General features: G+C 47.2%; 1 protein-coding gene across 1 annotated transcript; it reads right to left on the bottom strand.

The window, feature by feature from the left end:
- Positions 1-601: 601 nt before the first annotated feature.
- DMRT3 (doublesex and mab-3 related transcription factor 3) lies at positions 602-14,761 on the bottom strand. Its single transcript, XM_037165572.2, has 2 exons — positions 14,020-14,761; positions 602-1,953 (listed from the first exon to the last, which is right to left on the bottom strand). Exons 1-2 carry the CDS (start codon positions 14,471-14,473, stop codon positions 989-991), a joined length of 1,419 nt encoding a protein of 472 aa, XP_037021467.1. The 5' UTR covers positions 14,474-14,761; the 3' UTR covers positions 602-988.
- Positions 14,762-16,901: the final 2,140 nt, after the last annotated feature.

Raw genomic sequence — 16,901 nt, 5'->3', positions numbered from 1 at the left:
GACAGTCACGTCCAGGGAGTATTCTGTTACACATAGTAGGCACTCAATAAGTATCTGTTGGAGAAATAAATGAATGGATAGAGGGGCTGAATTAACTCTATCCTTGAACAATAACTTCTTTCTGATTGCAGCCCCAAACTCTGCCATTGTTTCCCAAGGAGTGTCTCACTGAGCTGACACCTTGAGTGGGGATCTGTGCACTAGGAAGTAGCGTTTGCATCAGGCTTCTATTTTTAGGGGTCCTCTTTCCACAGTAGAAATGACATAAACCAAAATCATCTCCTTAGTTTATTTCTTCTAGAGTCCTTAAGCATGCTACATTAACCTGACAAAGCTTAATCTTGTGTTCATTTCACAATACATTTCATGCAGTTCACAGCTGTGATTGGTTTTACATTGACATTACACATGTTTCGATTCAGCCATGTGAAAAGAATAATTCTTAATGGAGTTTGTCTCTGAAAACTGTCCAGGCTTAAATAAGCATGTGAGCAGTTCACTCTATTCTTACACGTGCAGCCTCTCTTTAAAATGCAAGAAGGATTTTTAGCATAAGAATATAATGTCTCTGTTTATAGTCCATTTGCATTCGAACCGCTTCCTTTAGGTTTCACATATCCTGAGGAACCCTCTTTCACAAAACTGCATTCAAGGACACTATGTTACTGAACATTCGGACCTTCAGCATTACATCCCCAAGTAAATCTTCCGTGGACCCAGCTTTCCCAAGACTATTCTTAGCATCAGACTTTCTTTTACAATGAACATTTAGCACTAAAGCCACAGAGCAGAGCTATTTGGCATTTTCCAGTGAAGTGCAAGAAATTAAATAAGTTATGTTTTTATTGCTAAGTACAGAATCAAGCACAGTCACTCTGTCAAACAGAAGGAAAAGGTGTACACAGGATGTGGCCTCTCCTGAGGGTCCCCCCACCAGGCTTCAAATGCACAGAACATGTCACCTGGTCACCTCCCATCTGGTGCCACTTTAAGATGATGTGTTGAGTATTCTGGAGTCCGAGGAGTCGGACCTCTCGTCATAGTCATCCTCAGTGTAAATGGACTGCTTTGACACAATCGGACAGCCATCATCAGGGATGGAGATCCGAGGGTCCTCTGGGGTGCGAGTGGGGAGGACAGGCGAGCTTCTGAAGACGCTGGTAGAGTTACTGGGGAACGGGCTGACGTACTGGGACCTCAGCTGGTACTGCTGCTGCAGCGTCATGGTGTTCCACAGAGTGACATCGTTGGGCAAAAAGGGGCTCGACTGGTTTCTTGCCAAAGTATTCCTCAGCATGAGTGGGTACCGGGGTGGCTGGGGGAAAGGGTGCTGCAGGGGGACGGCCAAGGGGTTAGGGACAACGTTACTGGAGTCAGCAGAAAACCTCAAGGTGTCTGGGACTCTGAAGGCTGATCCCACAGACCATTTGGAGGAGGAGATGGGGTAGGAGCTCAAGGTGTGTTCAAAGATGTGCCCATTGGAGGGTAACACAAGGCTCTCGGGCTCTGCTGAAGTTCGGTCGGCCCCCGAGACCGAGGACCGGCTGGAGAGCAGGACCTCCACGGCGCTCACCAGGTCCCCCCCACAGCCCTTCAGGATCAGCTCCAGCACCGTGGGCTTCTGGTTGGGGAATATTTTCTTTAACACTTCCAGTGGGGGTCTGTTGGCTTTCAAGCTGAAGGGCAGAGACACGGTCCCCGAGGGGCCCTCAATCAGGAGGTGATTCTGTTCCCCCTGGTACTTGGGACTGTCGGAGCGGCTCTCGGAGTTGCCGCCATTTTTCTGGACTGCATACCCACCTTCATCCACCGACACTATCTCGGGGCTCTCGGGGGTGAAGCAGCCCTTACTTTTTGCAACATCTGGGGAGCTCCTCTGCTCGGTGTCTTTGTCACTGAAGGTCTCTGTGGTGTCTGCCATGCTGCTGTCCCCAAGTCGCTCTTCCGTCAAATCTGAAAAGCAGGGAACAGCTGTGTTAATCCTTTCCTGGTGTGCATAAAGAGGAACAGATGTGCTCAGGAGCGAGCCCTGCACAGGCTTTCTGCAAGGGGAAATGCATCCCAGTGGGTTACAACATACCACAAGCCTTGAAAAAAAAAGAAGAAAGAAATTCAAACTATGTCGTTGGCAAATGGCAAAAAATAAAATAAACCAAAACAAAAAACAAAACCCAAATATAAAGATCCAGAAACCAGAGTGACTTCTCAGAATAGTGTGTGTGGGGAAGCTTGCCTCAAACACGAAGGGAAACAGGACAGCCAGACCCACGCAAGACGTGGCTGTGTAGCAGCACAACCCAAACAGGGACGTCCTGTGGGCTGGGCATAAACACAGCCCAGGAAGATCAGGAAGATGAGCGCGGGCTTTTCTTCTGGCTTCTCTTCTGCAAATGAGGTGGCAGGTGTAATCTAAGGACGTCATTGGCTAGTACCCACACACCACAGAAAATTTTAATATTTAAGTCCATTTCCCCAAATGCAGATTTCTTACTAAACGTCTTGTGAACCAGGCATTAATGTTTCAACAGGACACTGTGCAATCACACAGTTGATATAATTGCCAGAGTGAAAGAAGGCAGCCTCCAGACCCTGAAATCTTTCGTAGAAGCCACCTGAGGGACTGGCAGACCGGGTTGTCTATAACTTGCATAGAAGGCAAACCAAACCAGCTGTGCATTCTGGACGATGGGACAGGCGGCGGGAAAGGAAGGAGGAAGTGACTTGGGAGGGCTGCACAAGGTGGAGGACGCACCTGGGAGACAATGCGTCCATAACTCCAGGACCTGCGGGACAACAGGACAGGTATTCCTGCACTGTTTTAGTCTGATTAGTAAGGCTCATGGAAAAAACGTAAAGAAGCCTTCTTGAATTATTTTAAAAGGGGAGGAAAAAAGCTTCCCAAACAAGCAGAGATTTGCTGTGAAAGAAACTAGTTATAAATTTACATTTTGACCCAAGACATTACCCAGACGGCTAGTATTACAGTGCTAACCAGGCGGAAGAGAGAGATAAGACTGGTTTCCTCGTAGAAATTCTAACAGACCTTTATAATAAAGAAACATATTCTTTATTAATAAGCTATACACAAGTGGATTTTTATCCTTCTGAAAATATGAACTGGCCATGTCTGCTTCAAAGCAATGTAACTGATCTAAAGGTGGAAATTATTAATGACTCACCGGTCAGGCTGTAAACAATTGGTTTGCCTGTGTTTTCCACTTCCGCGCCTGAATGGCCTCATTGTCACCGCCTCTGGGCGCGCACCTGATTAGTGCACATAGCCAGTTGCTGAAATTCTATCAAAGTAGCTTCTAAAATCCATCTCCTGTTTGTTGTTGTTTATTTTAAAAGCCTTTAACAAAGGTCCATTTATGAACATTCTTCTAATATGGGCTGTATCTGAAGTATCACTGAAAAACAACTCTTCAGTTCTTCACAAAGCAATAAATTATGTGCCAGGCATAAATACTTAAAAATATATTCTTAAATTAGATCAGTGCAATTTTCAGTCATAAATCTGATATGAATTCATATTTATCCCAAATTTACATTTTAAGTAAACTGCTTCCTTTTCTATATGAAATATAAGATTTCTATATGGGGTTCGTTTGCAGCCCACACAGATAAGCCATCTCTGCTTTCTGTAACAACTCTGGGGTGCAGAAAAAACCCACCTTTGAAAGGGAAACCTGACATATTTTCTCTTCTAACTTCCTAGGACTGGAGACCCAGCTTTCATCTCCTGAGTTAATGTGGGACTTGTACTTCCTCCAAAAGAGAAAAACATCACCCCCAAAAAACTTCTATAAATTCACATTCTAGCCCTGGCTGGGTGGCGCAGTCAGTTGGAGCATCAGCCCATACACCAAAAGGTTGCGGGGTTGATTCCCAGTCAGGGCACGTGCCTAGGTTGTGTGTTCAATCCCCAATCATGTCAGATACGGGAGGCAACCAATTAATCTGTTTCTCTCTTACACTGATGTTTCTCTCTCTCCCTTCCTCTCTCTCTAAAATCAATAAAAACATGTCCTCAGTGGAGAATTTTTTTACAATAGAAAATCATATTCTAATCAGCTGGGCCTGTCCACATTTTCCTGACCCCTGACCCCTGACCCCATGCATGCCTCTCGGCCATTCCTCTGAGAGACACCTGGAAACGCGCGGACGGTGACAGCACGTTAACTGAGCACCAGCCGAACGCACGGCTGCTTTTTGGCCCCCTCTCAGAAGAACGAGTCAAATACTCTCGCTGAGCAAATAGGGACATAAACTAATGTTTTAAATATTATGTACTTCTAAACAGTTCTGTCATTTCTTTAACTTTAACTTTCATTATCTGTTATTATCAGTATCAAGTATCTGTATCCCTGTAATGCACAAGAAAATGAAGACACAGCATGGATGGCAAAAAATACCAGAAAGTGTGAAGCTTGCCCCCAACTTGTGGAACTTATTAAGGTGGGGCAGTAAGACACATGTACGGGGGGGAAAGCTCACACAGACGTGGCAGACTCGCTAAGCATCACGTGTAACACACATCCACAGATGTTCATAGCAGCATAACGCACAAGAGCCAAAAGGTGGATGCAACCCAAGTGCCCACAGACGGATAAATACATAAATCACATGTGGTCTGTGCATGCAATGGAGTATTATTCAGCCTCGAAAATGAATGAAATTCTGACACATGCTACAATATGGATGAACCTTGAAAACATGCTAAATGCATTAAGCCAGTCATGAAAGGACAGATATCCTATGATTCAACTTTTATGAGGTACCCAGAATAGGCATATGCATAGAATGGTGGTTACTAGGGGCTGGGAGAAAAAGAGAATAGGGTCTTATTGTTTAACAGGTACACGGTTTGTGTTTGGGATGTTGAGAAAGGTCCCAGAATGGACAGTGGTGATGGCGGCACAGCATTGTGGATGTACTAATGCTACCGCATCACACCCTAAAAATGGTTAAAACAGTGACTTTTGTTACGTATATTTTGGCATGATAGAAAAGAAACATGACACAGCATCATAGCGGCATAGCAGGTGGGGAGATTTTTTTAAAAGAAACAACTGGTTCTTCTAGACAATAAAGGATGTGTAAGTATAGCTAAAAAGCTTAAAACTTAACTATTTTTGAAAGTTGCTCAAGTATTTTTATTTTATTTTTTACATTTTACTGTATTTTTCACATTTTATTGTATTCTTCCATCATCATTTACCCGCCTTCTACCCCCCTCGGTGCCCCCTCCCGCAGTCACACTGTGGCTGTCCACAGCCATGAGTTCTTGGAGGGATCGAGCAAAAAAAAGGGAAAACCCAGCTATTTTAAAAAGAAACATGTGAACCTGAGAACCTGGGAACCTCTTCCTACTTTGAAAGGTAAATTTTCCCTACCTTGGGTGACTTTCAGACACTGACAACATTTGAGGAAAAGGTTCTATCAACCAAACTCACTCTTCTGCAGAACACTTCCAGCTCCAGAAAAATGTGATTCAAAGAAGAGTTTAGCCAAAGGGGAACTAGGGAATGATGTTCTTGCTAAACTAATATATCTACCATACTAAAAATGTAGCAGTTTTTTCAAGATGGCAAAGGATACACCATCCCAATCAACTGGCTACCGGAGGGCGGGAGTGTAAGCCTATGACAATACAAAATGCCACTGGCGAACCTATTTTCCTGTTCTGCAGAACAGGCCACAGTGGACTCTTGTATGGGTGCCTCCTTGTTCACAGTTGTGCCCCCTCCAAGACTGCGAAGCCTGTCTCTTATCTTCTCGCACTACCCTTTGCCCCTGCTACTGTGCCATGCCCAGCGCAGCACGGACTTCCGGTTACTTCTCAAGGAGTAGCGGTGGGTTGTGCTGATCCATCCGCTCTCTCACAGGTTTCCAGGCTGATTTGCCTCTCTAACCAGGAACCCACTATGGCAAAAGAGTAAGAAAAACTAAGATGTCACAGGACTCAAATTTACAAACTCAGAACATTCTGACCAACCAAGTTCAGCACTATTGATGCTGTTTTCAAAGGAAAGACAAAAGAGGTTGAAAGAAGCAGTGGGTGGGATGCACCTATGGCATCCATACACCTGAACAGCACAGAAGGGCCTGCTGGGGGAGGGGGTGCTGGGTGAGCAGGACCCCAGTCAACAGCCAAGGCTATTGGGGTTTCAAAACAGGTGAACCTCTCACTTGCACCAAGAGTAGATCCCTCACCCAACAATAATTTCTGAAAGCCGAATATGCAGTCGCTGCAATTTTGTGGCACTGTGGTGTCTAGTGTTGGCTGTATCGTTGTACTTGAACAAGATGTTGTAAATTATTCTACTATGAACACAGACTTTTTCACAAGTAATTACAGAGGGTGAGTTGTGAGCCCAGTGATAAAGTGTAATTTAATAACAGGTGTTTCTTTACATCTCTAGATTTTTTCCTAAATAAACTTTATAAATTGTTCGCATTGGTTTAAAACACAAAAGGCCTTTCTTGATATAGAAATGTCAAACTGCCAATGAACAAAATGAAAAGGAAACTGCTCCCCAGTGCTTCCCCCTGTTTTTCCTTGAAACTGACACCGTTATTCCTAGAACATAGAGTAAGAGCATATTTCGACTGATAATATTTTTACCCCTAATGTATGGGTATAAAAAGCTAAAACTACTAGGCAAAAACTAAGAAATTAATTTCATTTGATATTATACACCACGTATTAAAAGTGGTACATCTGCTACTTCTAATGTTTAAATATCTACATATTTTAAAAATCTTACTAAATGTTCACTCTTCAGTTTCATATTTGTCATGATGTAAAAATATAGCCACCCCTAAAATAAACTTCATTAGGGTAAAACTTTTTAAAAGATATTCAAATATGTAGGAAACTTTCATGTGGATAATAATGATATATATATGTGTGAATATTTATATATGAATGTCATAAGATAGCCACAAAAATTTAAGAGAGAAAATGAACACACTCAAAAATTATTTCCAGTGTAAAATTACAGTTTGCAAAATCTTTCTTTAGAAGATCTTTTCATATGAAAATACAATAAAGTAAAAAAATTCTAGGTATTTATTTCAAATGTTTTGAGAAAGCATACCCTATATGAAAATTAACATTTTGCTAAAAACACATAAACATGAAAAATCTTTCTTACTTAAATGTGGTGGGTTTGATACATTTTATCCAATTACATCTACAGAAACAAAATATATCTTAGATCCAAAATGAAAACACAAAAACATCAAGAGAAATGTTTTCTAGCTAAGTCACTGGACTTTTTTTTCCCTTCTGAAATCACGTCGGGCATTTTGAAACATGGATTGTTGTGTCCCCATCTGTTCACTTGGAAACTGGGGAACACACTTCTAAATAACTGCTCCCCGGTGGGTCATTTAGAAAGCACACACATATTACAGCAATGGCAGAAAAGGGTCCCCAGGCCGGACCAGAACTGGCATCCAGAACAGCCAACTGCCCACTAAGGATTCCTCTAATAGGACACAGGCTTTTACCATTTCTGTCATTTTTATCTCACACTATAGGCATAATCATAAAAAACTGGATGGCTGGCAACCTAAAGTATAGCAGAAAATGAATGCCAGTCCAAAATCTCCTTTTCCTCCTGTGGGGGTAGGGGAGTGGGGAGGAAACTTGTGAAAGTACAAACATACACTCATCCTTTTCCTTTAAAAAAACCACTAACGATACTGGCTTAATAATGTATGGTGGTATCAAAATGGCTCCTTAGGACCAATATTTTGGAAGGACATAAAGAGGGAGCTAAGGAAGCATGCGTCTGTAACTGTGGGCTACATATGTCCTACAAAAATTTAGTTTTGGCCTTTTTCTTGACTCAGAAAAGGACACTTCTCAAGAAGCAGGAGGGAAATTACCTTTAAACCTACATGGGTATTAGGTACTTACCAAAATGCAGCTGTCTGCTCCTTCATGCATCTATTGAGCAGACATGCCTGAATCCCTCACTAGGAGCCCAGGCATGGTGCTAGGTACCATTACACCTGCACAGACAGGAGCAAAGCACTGCCTCTTGGCCACGAAAGGCTTACAGTTTCCGAACGACCCTTTTGCTAAATTTGCACTGAAACACAGCAAGCAGCTCTCCTGCATGTGGGCAGACTATGGTGCAGTCATTGGAGGGAATAGTGTGGTAAACACTCACATATAAAACCGACGGGGGCAGCAGGTATTCAGGCTGAGTTAAAGTAACAGTCAGTGGTCGGGGAGCGGAACACTGACCTCAGCTTTGTAAATGTTGTCTGCCTGGTCATCAGAATCAAATGGGACTAGAGATCTGGTAAAGAACTGAGGTTCTGCTATTTAAATTTTCCATAATATTGTCATTCAGTAGTTGACATGGCTTATTTTTATAACTGTTTGACTATACAATAAAAGGAAAAACCCCACTGAGATATATTTTAGTTTTCTCTCAGTGCTCAGACAGGGAAATGGTTCACTAGAGCTACACAGGGCCCTAGCGGAGTGATACTCAGGCGTCAAACCTTGGCCATGGGCAACCATGCCCACTCCAGTAGTGAACTGGGCATCACAGTCATATCGAACTAGACACCAAGGGCCCAGGGAACCTGAGTGGCGAATGGCTGGGAAGCCGCAACAGGTTAAAAAGCCAATGCAGGAGGAAAGGGGAAAGGCGGGGAAGACAGTGTAAGGGGAGGCAGGCAGGCAGGCAGGCAAACAGATTTTTCCTGGGCTCCATCCTCCGCCCCATCAGGAAGAAGTGCAACATTCCCAGAAAGGGCTTCAAGTCCTCCAGGGATGTTGATTTACGAAGATGTACTCCCTTCCCGCTGTAAAGCTGTTAGCAGAAAGTGCTGACTGGCTGCGGTAAAGAATTTCTCATCAATGCTCTTTGATTGTATTTTGCAAACAAAATGCCTGTTGCTTGGTAACATTTCACTTGAGCCTGACCTTCCCCAAAAGTTATTGCTATCAGATTCGATTTACACTGTCCTCCTGTGATTACTGTAATCTTTTAAACCCAGGAGTTCATCCATCAGGGAAAAGAAAAGTTGGTTGTGTGAGTCCGGAGCACGGCTATCAGCCAGATTTATAACCCAGAGGAGTGTGTTGGGTGGAGGGGGCAGATTCTTTCCCGGATGGCAGGGGAACTCTGGTTTCTAGACGTGGGAACCGCTCAGGTTTTTCCTGCCAGCCCTGTCCTCAGATCACAAGATGGACACCAGTGCCATTCAATGCCTGGCCATGGCAGCGTGGGCTCCAGAGAGAGAAGCTGGGAGAAGCAAGAAGGAAACAAGGGACCCCCCGCCCCATGGGGCGCACTCCTGGGTGACTGGAACTGGGAGGGGATGGCCGAGGAGGGAGTTGCCAGATAAATTTCAACTTCAGATACATACCAAAGAATTTTTCTTTTAAGTATGTCCCATGCAAAATTTAGCATCCTGTTGTTTTTTTTATTTGAATGGTTGTTTTTCTGTTTGTTTGTTTTGTTGTTGTTGTTTTTTAATCTGGCAGCCCAGCAAGGAGGGAGGGGATGGCCTGAAAAGCAGCCGAGAGAAATGCACGGAAAGTGTTGCTCCTCAGGCTCCCTGTCCCCAGGTCCCTCCCAAGTCTCCGTAGGTGAGCGAGGAAGGACCTCGAAGCAGCGGGAAGAAAGCAGGCTGGGGTGCCCCCTTCCCCCAGCCAGCGCACGGACCGGCCCAACTGCAGTTTCCCAGAGACTGGCTGCAAGGGGACAGTGGTGCAGTGAAGCTGGCATGTGCCTTTCCCTGGATTTTGGTTTTCTCTCCTCCCCGAGAGTGTTCCTGAGGTCCCTGTCCCCCCCCCCCCCCCGCACGTGACCAACCATACCACAGCAAATCGACTGGTGCCCCACGGGGAAGGCCAGGAACTGTGAATACTCTTGGTGGTCTGCCCCTGGAGCCAGCCCTGGGTGGGGCTGGGTTTGGAAGAGACCAGTAGTGCATTATCACTGATTCCTTCTCATTTGGGTGGGTTTGGTTTTTACAGTGCAACTCTGAGTTGGGGCCCTCACGCTAAATCAGGCCATTTTAAATCAGACCCCATTATTAAGTTCAAAGGCACACTTCATAAATGATTTTGAAGTTTTTCCCATTTTTCCATCTTCTTCTAGCCCATAGTCTCGGAGGTTTTCTATCCCGGTCATTATACTTCAGGTATTTCTGTTTGTCTTGATTTTTAAATTTAATTTAAATTTCTTTAAAACTGGAACTAGACTGGACAGGACCCAATCAAACTGGAGCTAAAAGGCCCAGAGCAAACATAAGGATGCTATGAGGTACAGGGCTGGAGGTAAAATAGGATAAAGGCACTTTTCCAGAGCTCCTGACCTCTCACACCGTAGATCTCTTGTTGGCCCCTTTTCAGGAGAAATAAACAGAAAAGGAGACCCCACTTTCCTATTTGATCCTGCTCTCCTGTTCCTAACCAAATATGATGTTTTTTATTTTTTCCTTTAAGATGACTTTAAAGAACTTGTGTACATATTTATTTTGATGACAAATGTAGACCTAGAAAGAATCTATAGCTACAGGTGGCTCTCCTCACAGTCAGAGAAGACCCAGGACACTGCCTTGAAGGAAATGGTGAGGGTGGGGGAAGGGAGCCACAACACGGGAATGTAACTTTAGCTCTCACCTTGGTCTTGACCCTTAACTTTCCTTAGCTCTTGAGCCCAGGTCCTGAAAGGCTGGCTTGGCTGGTTAAGGCTGCTGACTCAGATACACTAAGAGCTGAAAGCTGTCACACTTACTAAGATATTTTCAAGGGAGATCATCGGATGGCATGGGAGGAGGATGAAGAAGAATTTAGAATAAGTGAATCGACGTTATATATGTAAAGAAGCTTAAGTTAGAATTTTGTGCCTAATCAAATCTAATAATTCCAGGCCAGTCATGGATGATAACAGAGGAGCAGGGGAAATGTAGCCCCCCCCAAAAGAATGTTTCAATCCATAGTTAGAAATAGTAACATTACCCTATGAAAATTCTCCCTAAAACCTTCACCACATGGAAAGGGACACTCAACACACTACACTGTTAGATAAAGCAACCCCCCATCCTTTAAAGATTCTAAAGCAGAACTTGGAGATGTCTTCCAGCTACAAAACTAAACTTTGGTGTTAATGTGGCACTCCCTTGAGAGGGTGTTTTTTTCTCCAGAGGAGCCCAGCAAACAGACCTTTGTCTAGGGCATATGCTTTTCACCTGCATCTGTAGCCCACAACAGAAAAGTTTCCACAGCTGTGGACTAAAGAAGCTCTTTGCAAAAGGACCAGCCATGTTTTAGACACAGAGATCTCAGTTCTCTATCATCTGCCAGTAGATATTTACAGATTCCTCATGGTCAGTGAACTTACTGTACATGCACGCCTACCATCTGAATAGAGCTTCATTTATTTCTCTACATGCAGTGAACTAATTGTCCAGGAGTGTCTGGCATACTTCTAAATGTGACTAGTATGTTATATAGAAACAGATCATAATAAGAACAATTGCAAAAAGGTATAATACATACAGGAATATGTAGTCTCATCCAAGCAATTTTCTCTTAAACCCCAAATGGGCTTTCTTACAAAGCAATGAATGAAAATGATCCACCTGTATGCTTGCCTTCCTAATGGAGACAATTACCTGTTCTTTTCCTGCCCACCCCCACCAATATCAGTGGATTGATTGGCATTTTTTTAAACAGAATCACAGGGTCAAACCAATTGAAAGGAGAAAGTAAAATTTATATATGAATGCACAAAATATACAACATAACTAGCTAGAAGCTGAGCCCTTGGTCCCTGGTGGCTCAGTCTCCCAAAGCCATCACTCTGACCTCTCCCTATGGTAAATCCTATTCTCTTGTGCGATTACCTGCTTTCAACTTGAAGGGCTCAGGCTATTCCTGAATACTTAGAATAAGAGAGCGCCAGGTCTGGTTTGTCCAGTTGAAATAAGTCTCCCTCTTTCATTCTCCCAAACCTGTATCCTTCTTCTGCTGCTGCAGCTGTGGCTCTACCTTTTTGCCCTCACTACCCGCCTCCTAAGGTTGGTTTTGGTTTCGTGACTCTAGAAACCTCACACTTTGGCCATCCCAAGGAATGATTTGAAGGGCACAGTATGTAAACAGAATCCCCTTTTGGACTAGGACCCACAAATCCAAGGCCCTGCTACAGGGGTGCTCCATACAGATGGCCACTGCAAAATGCTATTGTCTACTGACATGAACTCAGATTCCTGCTCTGGCGCTGGGGGAATTGGAGACAGGGAAACTGGAGACAGGAAGGTTAAGAAAAATTATTGGCATGGATCAACGTCATCTAGAACTGAGACAAAACTCTCCTAGTTATTCGTTCTAACCTAAAGGACAAAAGCAAAATAGACTTCTATCTCTTTCCCTCCTATTCCTCTGTGGCAAACCTACTCATATAAAGAGATCGGACCAAAGAAAGAAAGACAACTGGAATAGAGAGCATTATTCAACAGAAGTGCTTAGATACTACCTTGCATTAAATAGCCACAAAATCAATGTTCAGCAAACTTTCTTCTTTCTGAAAATATCCAGTTCTGCTCTTCACATACGATGTTCTCAGAGCTTCAGGCCTGGTGAGCACAACTGAGCAATAGGGCAGCAAAACTGTGCCTGCCAGGCTGCCTATCAACTCACCCCCAACCAGTGAGTCTGCATTTCCCCAGCTCCACACAGCAGTCAACTGTTCCTGAAAGCCCCTCTCTACAAGCCAGGCGCTTTTGCAGACTTCTTTAGACTCTTAGAGGTGTGTGTTGCGGCGCCCCCACCCCACCCCGGCAGAGGATCTACCACTCCTAACCTCCAGGCTCTGGGCCCTACAGGGCCTTCCCTCTTGAATTCCAGCACACTCCTTAACCATGCCCCTGAGAAGATGGGTTTTCCCTGGCATACCTGCCACAATGAAAGGGAAACGCCAAATACAACTGAATTCCAACAGCCTGAAACTGAAGAAGTGCTTGGGCCGGGCAGCATAGCAAGCTAGAGATACCCAAGGAGAAAGGAACCTCAACTAGGGTTTGCAGATCCCAGAGACCTGGGGGAGGGGAGAGGATGGAATCAGGGAGGTGGAGAAGACCTCTAGAGCTCAGGGCAGACCCACTCTCTCTAAAGCACAGCACAAGAGTAGAGGGGGGAGGAGAGGTAAGAGAAAGATAGAGAACCTTTGCTACAAATCTTGGAAAGTGAAGCCCAGGCCTGCCTAGAACCGGGAAAGGGCTCTCCAGACTTGGCCTCCCTCAAACTAAGTCAAATTCTGCTTGTAGTATTTCTTTAAGTCACAGAGACGGCAGAAGGCGACCTGGGGAACTTACTGAAGGGCACGAGCAGATTTGCAAAGGAGCTCACTCTGGATGCACCACATTCTGGGTCCTCGCTTACCAGTTTGGAAACCTCCCTGGCTCTTCTAACTAGTGCTTCTAAATGAGGCTTCTTTCAACGAACTGCAAGGCTCTGGAGGCCACAGTTGGCTGCTAGACAGGCTTCGGGTTCGCTCCAATGCCCTCGGGGCCAGAACTTCCAGCCCGCGGTCGGCCAAACCTTGGGCCTTGGCTCCGTCCGTGCACCTCCCCGTCCCAACCTTTTAAAAAAGTCCTAAGCCGGGAAAACCCTGCCACACAGCGGTGTGTGTAGGCTCGCCTGGATTTTAATTTGGTCCTGTCACGACCACTTTAGTTACCCGCTAAAACGGACATGTTTCTGTATAACCTGGGGATGACGCTCCGCGAGCCTGTCGCTCAGCAGTCCTGTTTCTAGCATAACGCGAAAAACGCGAGCGTCTGCGTTTCACCTGCCTCAACCAGAAGGAAGGCCGGCTACTGCCCGGAGAAAAAGAACAGGCCTGGAGGAGTTTGGGGGGTAGGACGGCCCAGCAAGGCCCACTTTCCTAAATTTGCCTCTGGGCTTCCCAAGCAGAGCCCCAGCAGGCACTCCCAAAGGTTTTCCTGCCCCACCCACCCCCCACCCGCAGACTCTCTCACCTGGCTTGGCCAGCTGCGCCTGCAGCGCCCCGGGCTGGGGGTCGGCGGCCCAGCGCAGCGCAGCGGCAGCAGCCAACTCGGCGGCGGGGCGCGACGGCTGAGACGACTGAGAGGTGGGTGGCGGCTGCGGGGCGGCGGCCGCAGCGGTGTCCCCGGACGCCGGGGGTCCCGGCAGGGCGCGCAGCGAGTCGGGGATGAGGCTCTCGAGGCTCTCGTTGGCCTGCTGCCTGCGCAGTGCCACCTGCGCCGCCATGACCCGCTGCCGCTCGATTATGAGGATGCACTTTTCGCAGGTGCAGTCTTTGAAGCGGCAGTAGCGCTTGTGACCTTTGAGCCAAGACAGCACGCCATGGTTGCGGCAGCGCGCGCACTTGGGGGTGCGCTGCAGGGGCGCCCGCGGCGGCTGCGACACCGGGCCGCCCATGTACAGATAGGGGGAGCCGTAGCCGTTCATGTCCCGGCCTCCCGGAAGAGCTGGAGGGCTGGCGGCGCGAGCGGGCCAGGAAAAGCCCGACAGCAGAGCTGGGAGGCCAGCTCAGGGGCGGCCTGCGGCCGACGCTGCCCTTGATCCCGCAGTGTCGGCAGCCGCGTGCGTTCCGGAATGGCCCGGGGTGCTGCGTGCGTCTTTACAACTCCAGCGACGCTCGCAGCCCCAGCCCGTCACTTGTACTCCGCCAATCCCACGCCGGCCGCGTCTCTGCCAGCTGTTGCTTTGGTCGGCACGTCCTCCTTTGCCGAGGAGTTTCGGGGCTGCAAGGAGCCGGCGAGGGCTCTGGTTAAGGTCTGAGCCTGCTTGCCTGCAGCTCCCGCGCGCGCTACCCGCCCGCAGCGCCTCCTCTACCGCCCCTACTCCTCCTCCCTCCCACTGCAACCCCCACCCGCCAGAGCCCCGGTCTCCGTGTACTCTCCACCCCGCTGCACGCCTTCCTCTCTTCTCTTGACCCTCATCACCTTCCTTGCCACCTGCAGCCGGGCCGCTCCTGCGGGGGCGCTCACGACCCCCTCCTCCAAGCTGTCTGCGCTGCCCCAGTCCGGGAGGGAGGGACTGGGACGCAGCGTTACACACGGGGCGGGGAAGGGGAGGGCCAGCGTGGTGAAGGTGGGGGTGCCTGTTGGAGAGTGTGGTGGCCGCTCCCCTTTCCTCCCTTCCCTCCCTTCCCTTCCCTCCGGGCCTGATTTGGCGGCACCGAGCTTGAGGCCGCTTTTATCCCAATTCTTAGCTGCAGAAACTCAGCTCTGGGAGAACCGGAGCCTACCGTGGAATTGGTTTGGAAAATCTTGGTTCTTTTTTTATATCCCTTTGCAACTTTAAAAAAAATAAATCGTACTGCTATAAAAGAAAATGAATGTTTTTGAAAACCTGCTGGCCCGAAGATGACAACCCATTTTGCAGGCGTAGTACCTCCTCTGGCGATGAGCTTATTTCCCTAACCTCCTCCCCTGCTTTAACGAACAGTCTCAGTCCTGAAAAGAGGGAGGGACGCTCATGTGAAGATGCTGCTTAAGTGCTGGGTCTAAACTTTCAGAATGACGGCTCGAAAGTTACTGCATATGATCTCTCCTCTGCCCAACTGCCACTGAACCGTCAAACGGAGACCTCGTGCTACTTAATTCAAATCCACACGGACTCGATTTAGTCATGCATGTGGTTGGCGCCATTTTTCTCCCCCACCCCATTGTCTTTCAGTAGGGGTGGAGGGGGCCCTTGCACATGATAGCAACATAAAACTTTGTTCAAATTGTATTTGCGTGTTTCTAATCTCCTAAGAGTGCCGTTTTGACCTGATGCGGACTACCACCATAAACACAGGGACAACTAAACACCCTCTCCCCAAACAGAACAAAATACAGGTGGATACGGCGGCGCTGGGCAGCACAAGGGCTCGGTGTGAAGCCGGGGAGATGGCAGTCTTGGAGCTGGGAATGCAAGACCAGACCCTAGACGAGTTCGCTGCAATGGTTAATCTTTTGGCCCCAGCGGGTCCTCGTTCCCTAGGGAAGGCCGTATTTCTCCGCCCTGGAAGCAAACAAACAATCCGGAAACGTCTCTCTGTGTTTGCTGGGAATTCAAATAAAGCACTTCCCTGAGTCATAACGGGCAACCCTCAGCGTAGAAGGGCGACTTCAGGAGGGGAGGATTCAAACGATACCCCAGCTGTGTGCGTTTCCCTAGAAGTCCTTAGAGCCACCCTCAGCTCCGGTTCAGGCCAGTCCGGAGGTGGGGCTCGCTGGATGCTGACCTGGTGGGGCATGGGCAGGAACCCTTGCGTTAGAATGCTAACCCTTGGAGGCCTTCCCTAAAGTCCCTTGGGGCGCGGACACCTCGGATTTTCCCTTAAGCCCCCTCCTCCCACCACCACTTCAATACTTCCTTTTTTTCCAATCTTCAGTGGGAAAACAAGCCCTAAAGCACCACAACCAGAAGGAACTTAATAGCTCTCTGGACTGGAGGTAGAGGTCACCCACAGCCCTGTGGGCCAGAGGCCAGAGGCCAGAGGCCAGAAAGTGGGGAGTTGGCAGCCCGTGGCTTCATGTGACGGATACAGAGGACTTAGAATGACATTGACTCTGGAAATGATAGTTTGCACTGAAATCTCCAGGTCTCTTGGCTACACGGAGACCACGGATGTTTTTTCAAAGCCAAAATTCTCCCGACTTTCTCCAAATGATCAGGGAAACCAGTGCTGTAAAAACCTTGGGAGTACAATATTTTTATTTATTTTTAAGGAAAGTAGCAGAGCTCTGCACCAGGTTTTGAAGGCAGGGGGACATTCCCACCAGCAAAGCGACCCCCTTTCCTCCCTCAGTCACCTAGCCACCCTATCTCTTTGCCACTCAGTCTGGCATTATTGGGTCCCAGGCCTCGTTTCACTCCAGTGCAC

This window comes from Artibeus jamaicensis, unplaced genomic scaffold, assembly GCF_021234435.1.
Source record: "Artibeus jamaicensis isolate MK-2021 breed Jamaican fruit bat unplaced genomic scaffold, CSHL_Jam_final scaffold_1964, whole genome shotgun sequence".
NCBI classification, from domain to species: domain Eukaryota; kingdom Metazoa; phylum Chordata; class Mammalia; order Chiroptera; family Phyllostomidae; genus Artibeus; species Artibeus jamaicensis.
Note: the sequence above shows the minus strand (reverse complement) of the source record. Positions and strands in the feature narration are given on the sequence as shown.

Bases quoted from the DNA above. Each gene is read 5' to 3' on its own strand.
- DMRT3 (XM_037165572.2), bottom strand. From the start codon at position 14,473: ATGAACGGCTACGGCTCCCCCTATCTGTACATGGGCGGCCCGGTGTCG. The intron at 1,954-14,019 runs GTGAGAGAGTCT...CCTGCTTTTCAG, and splicing joins GGCGCAGCTGGCCAAGCCAG to ATTTGACGGAAGAGCGACTT.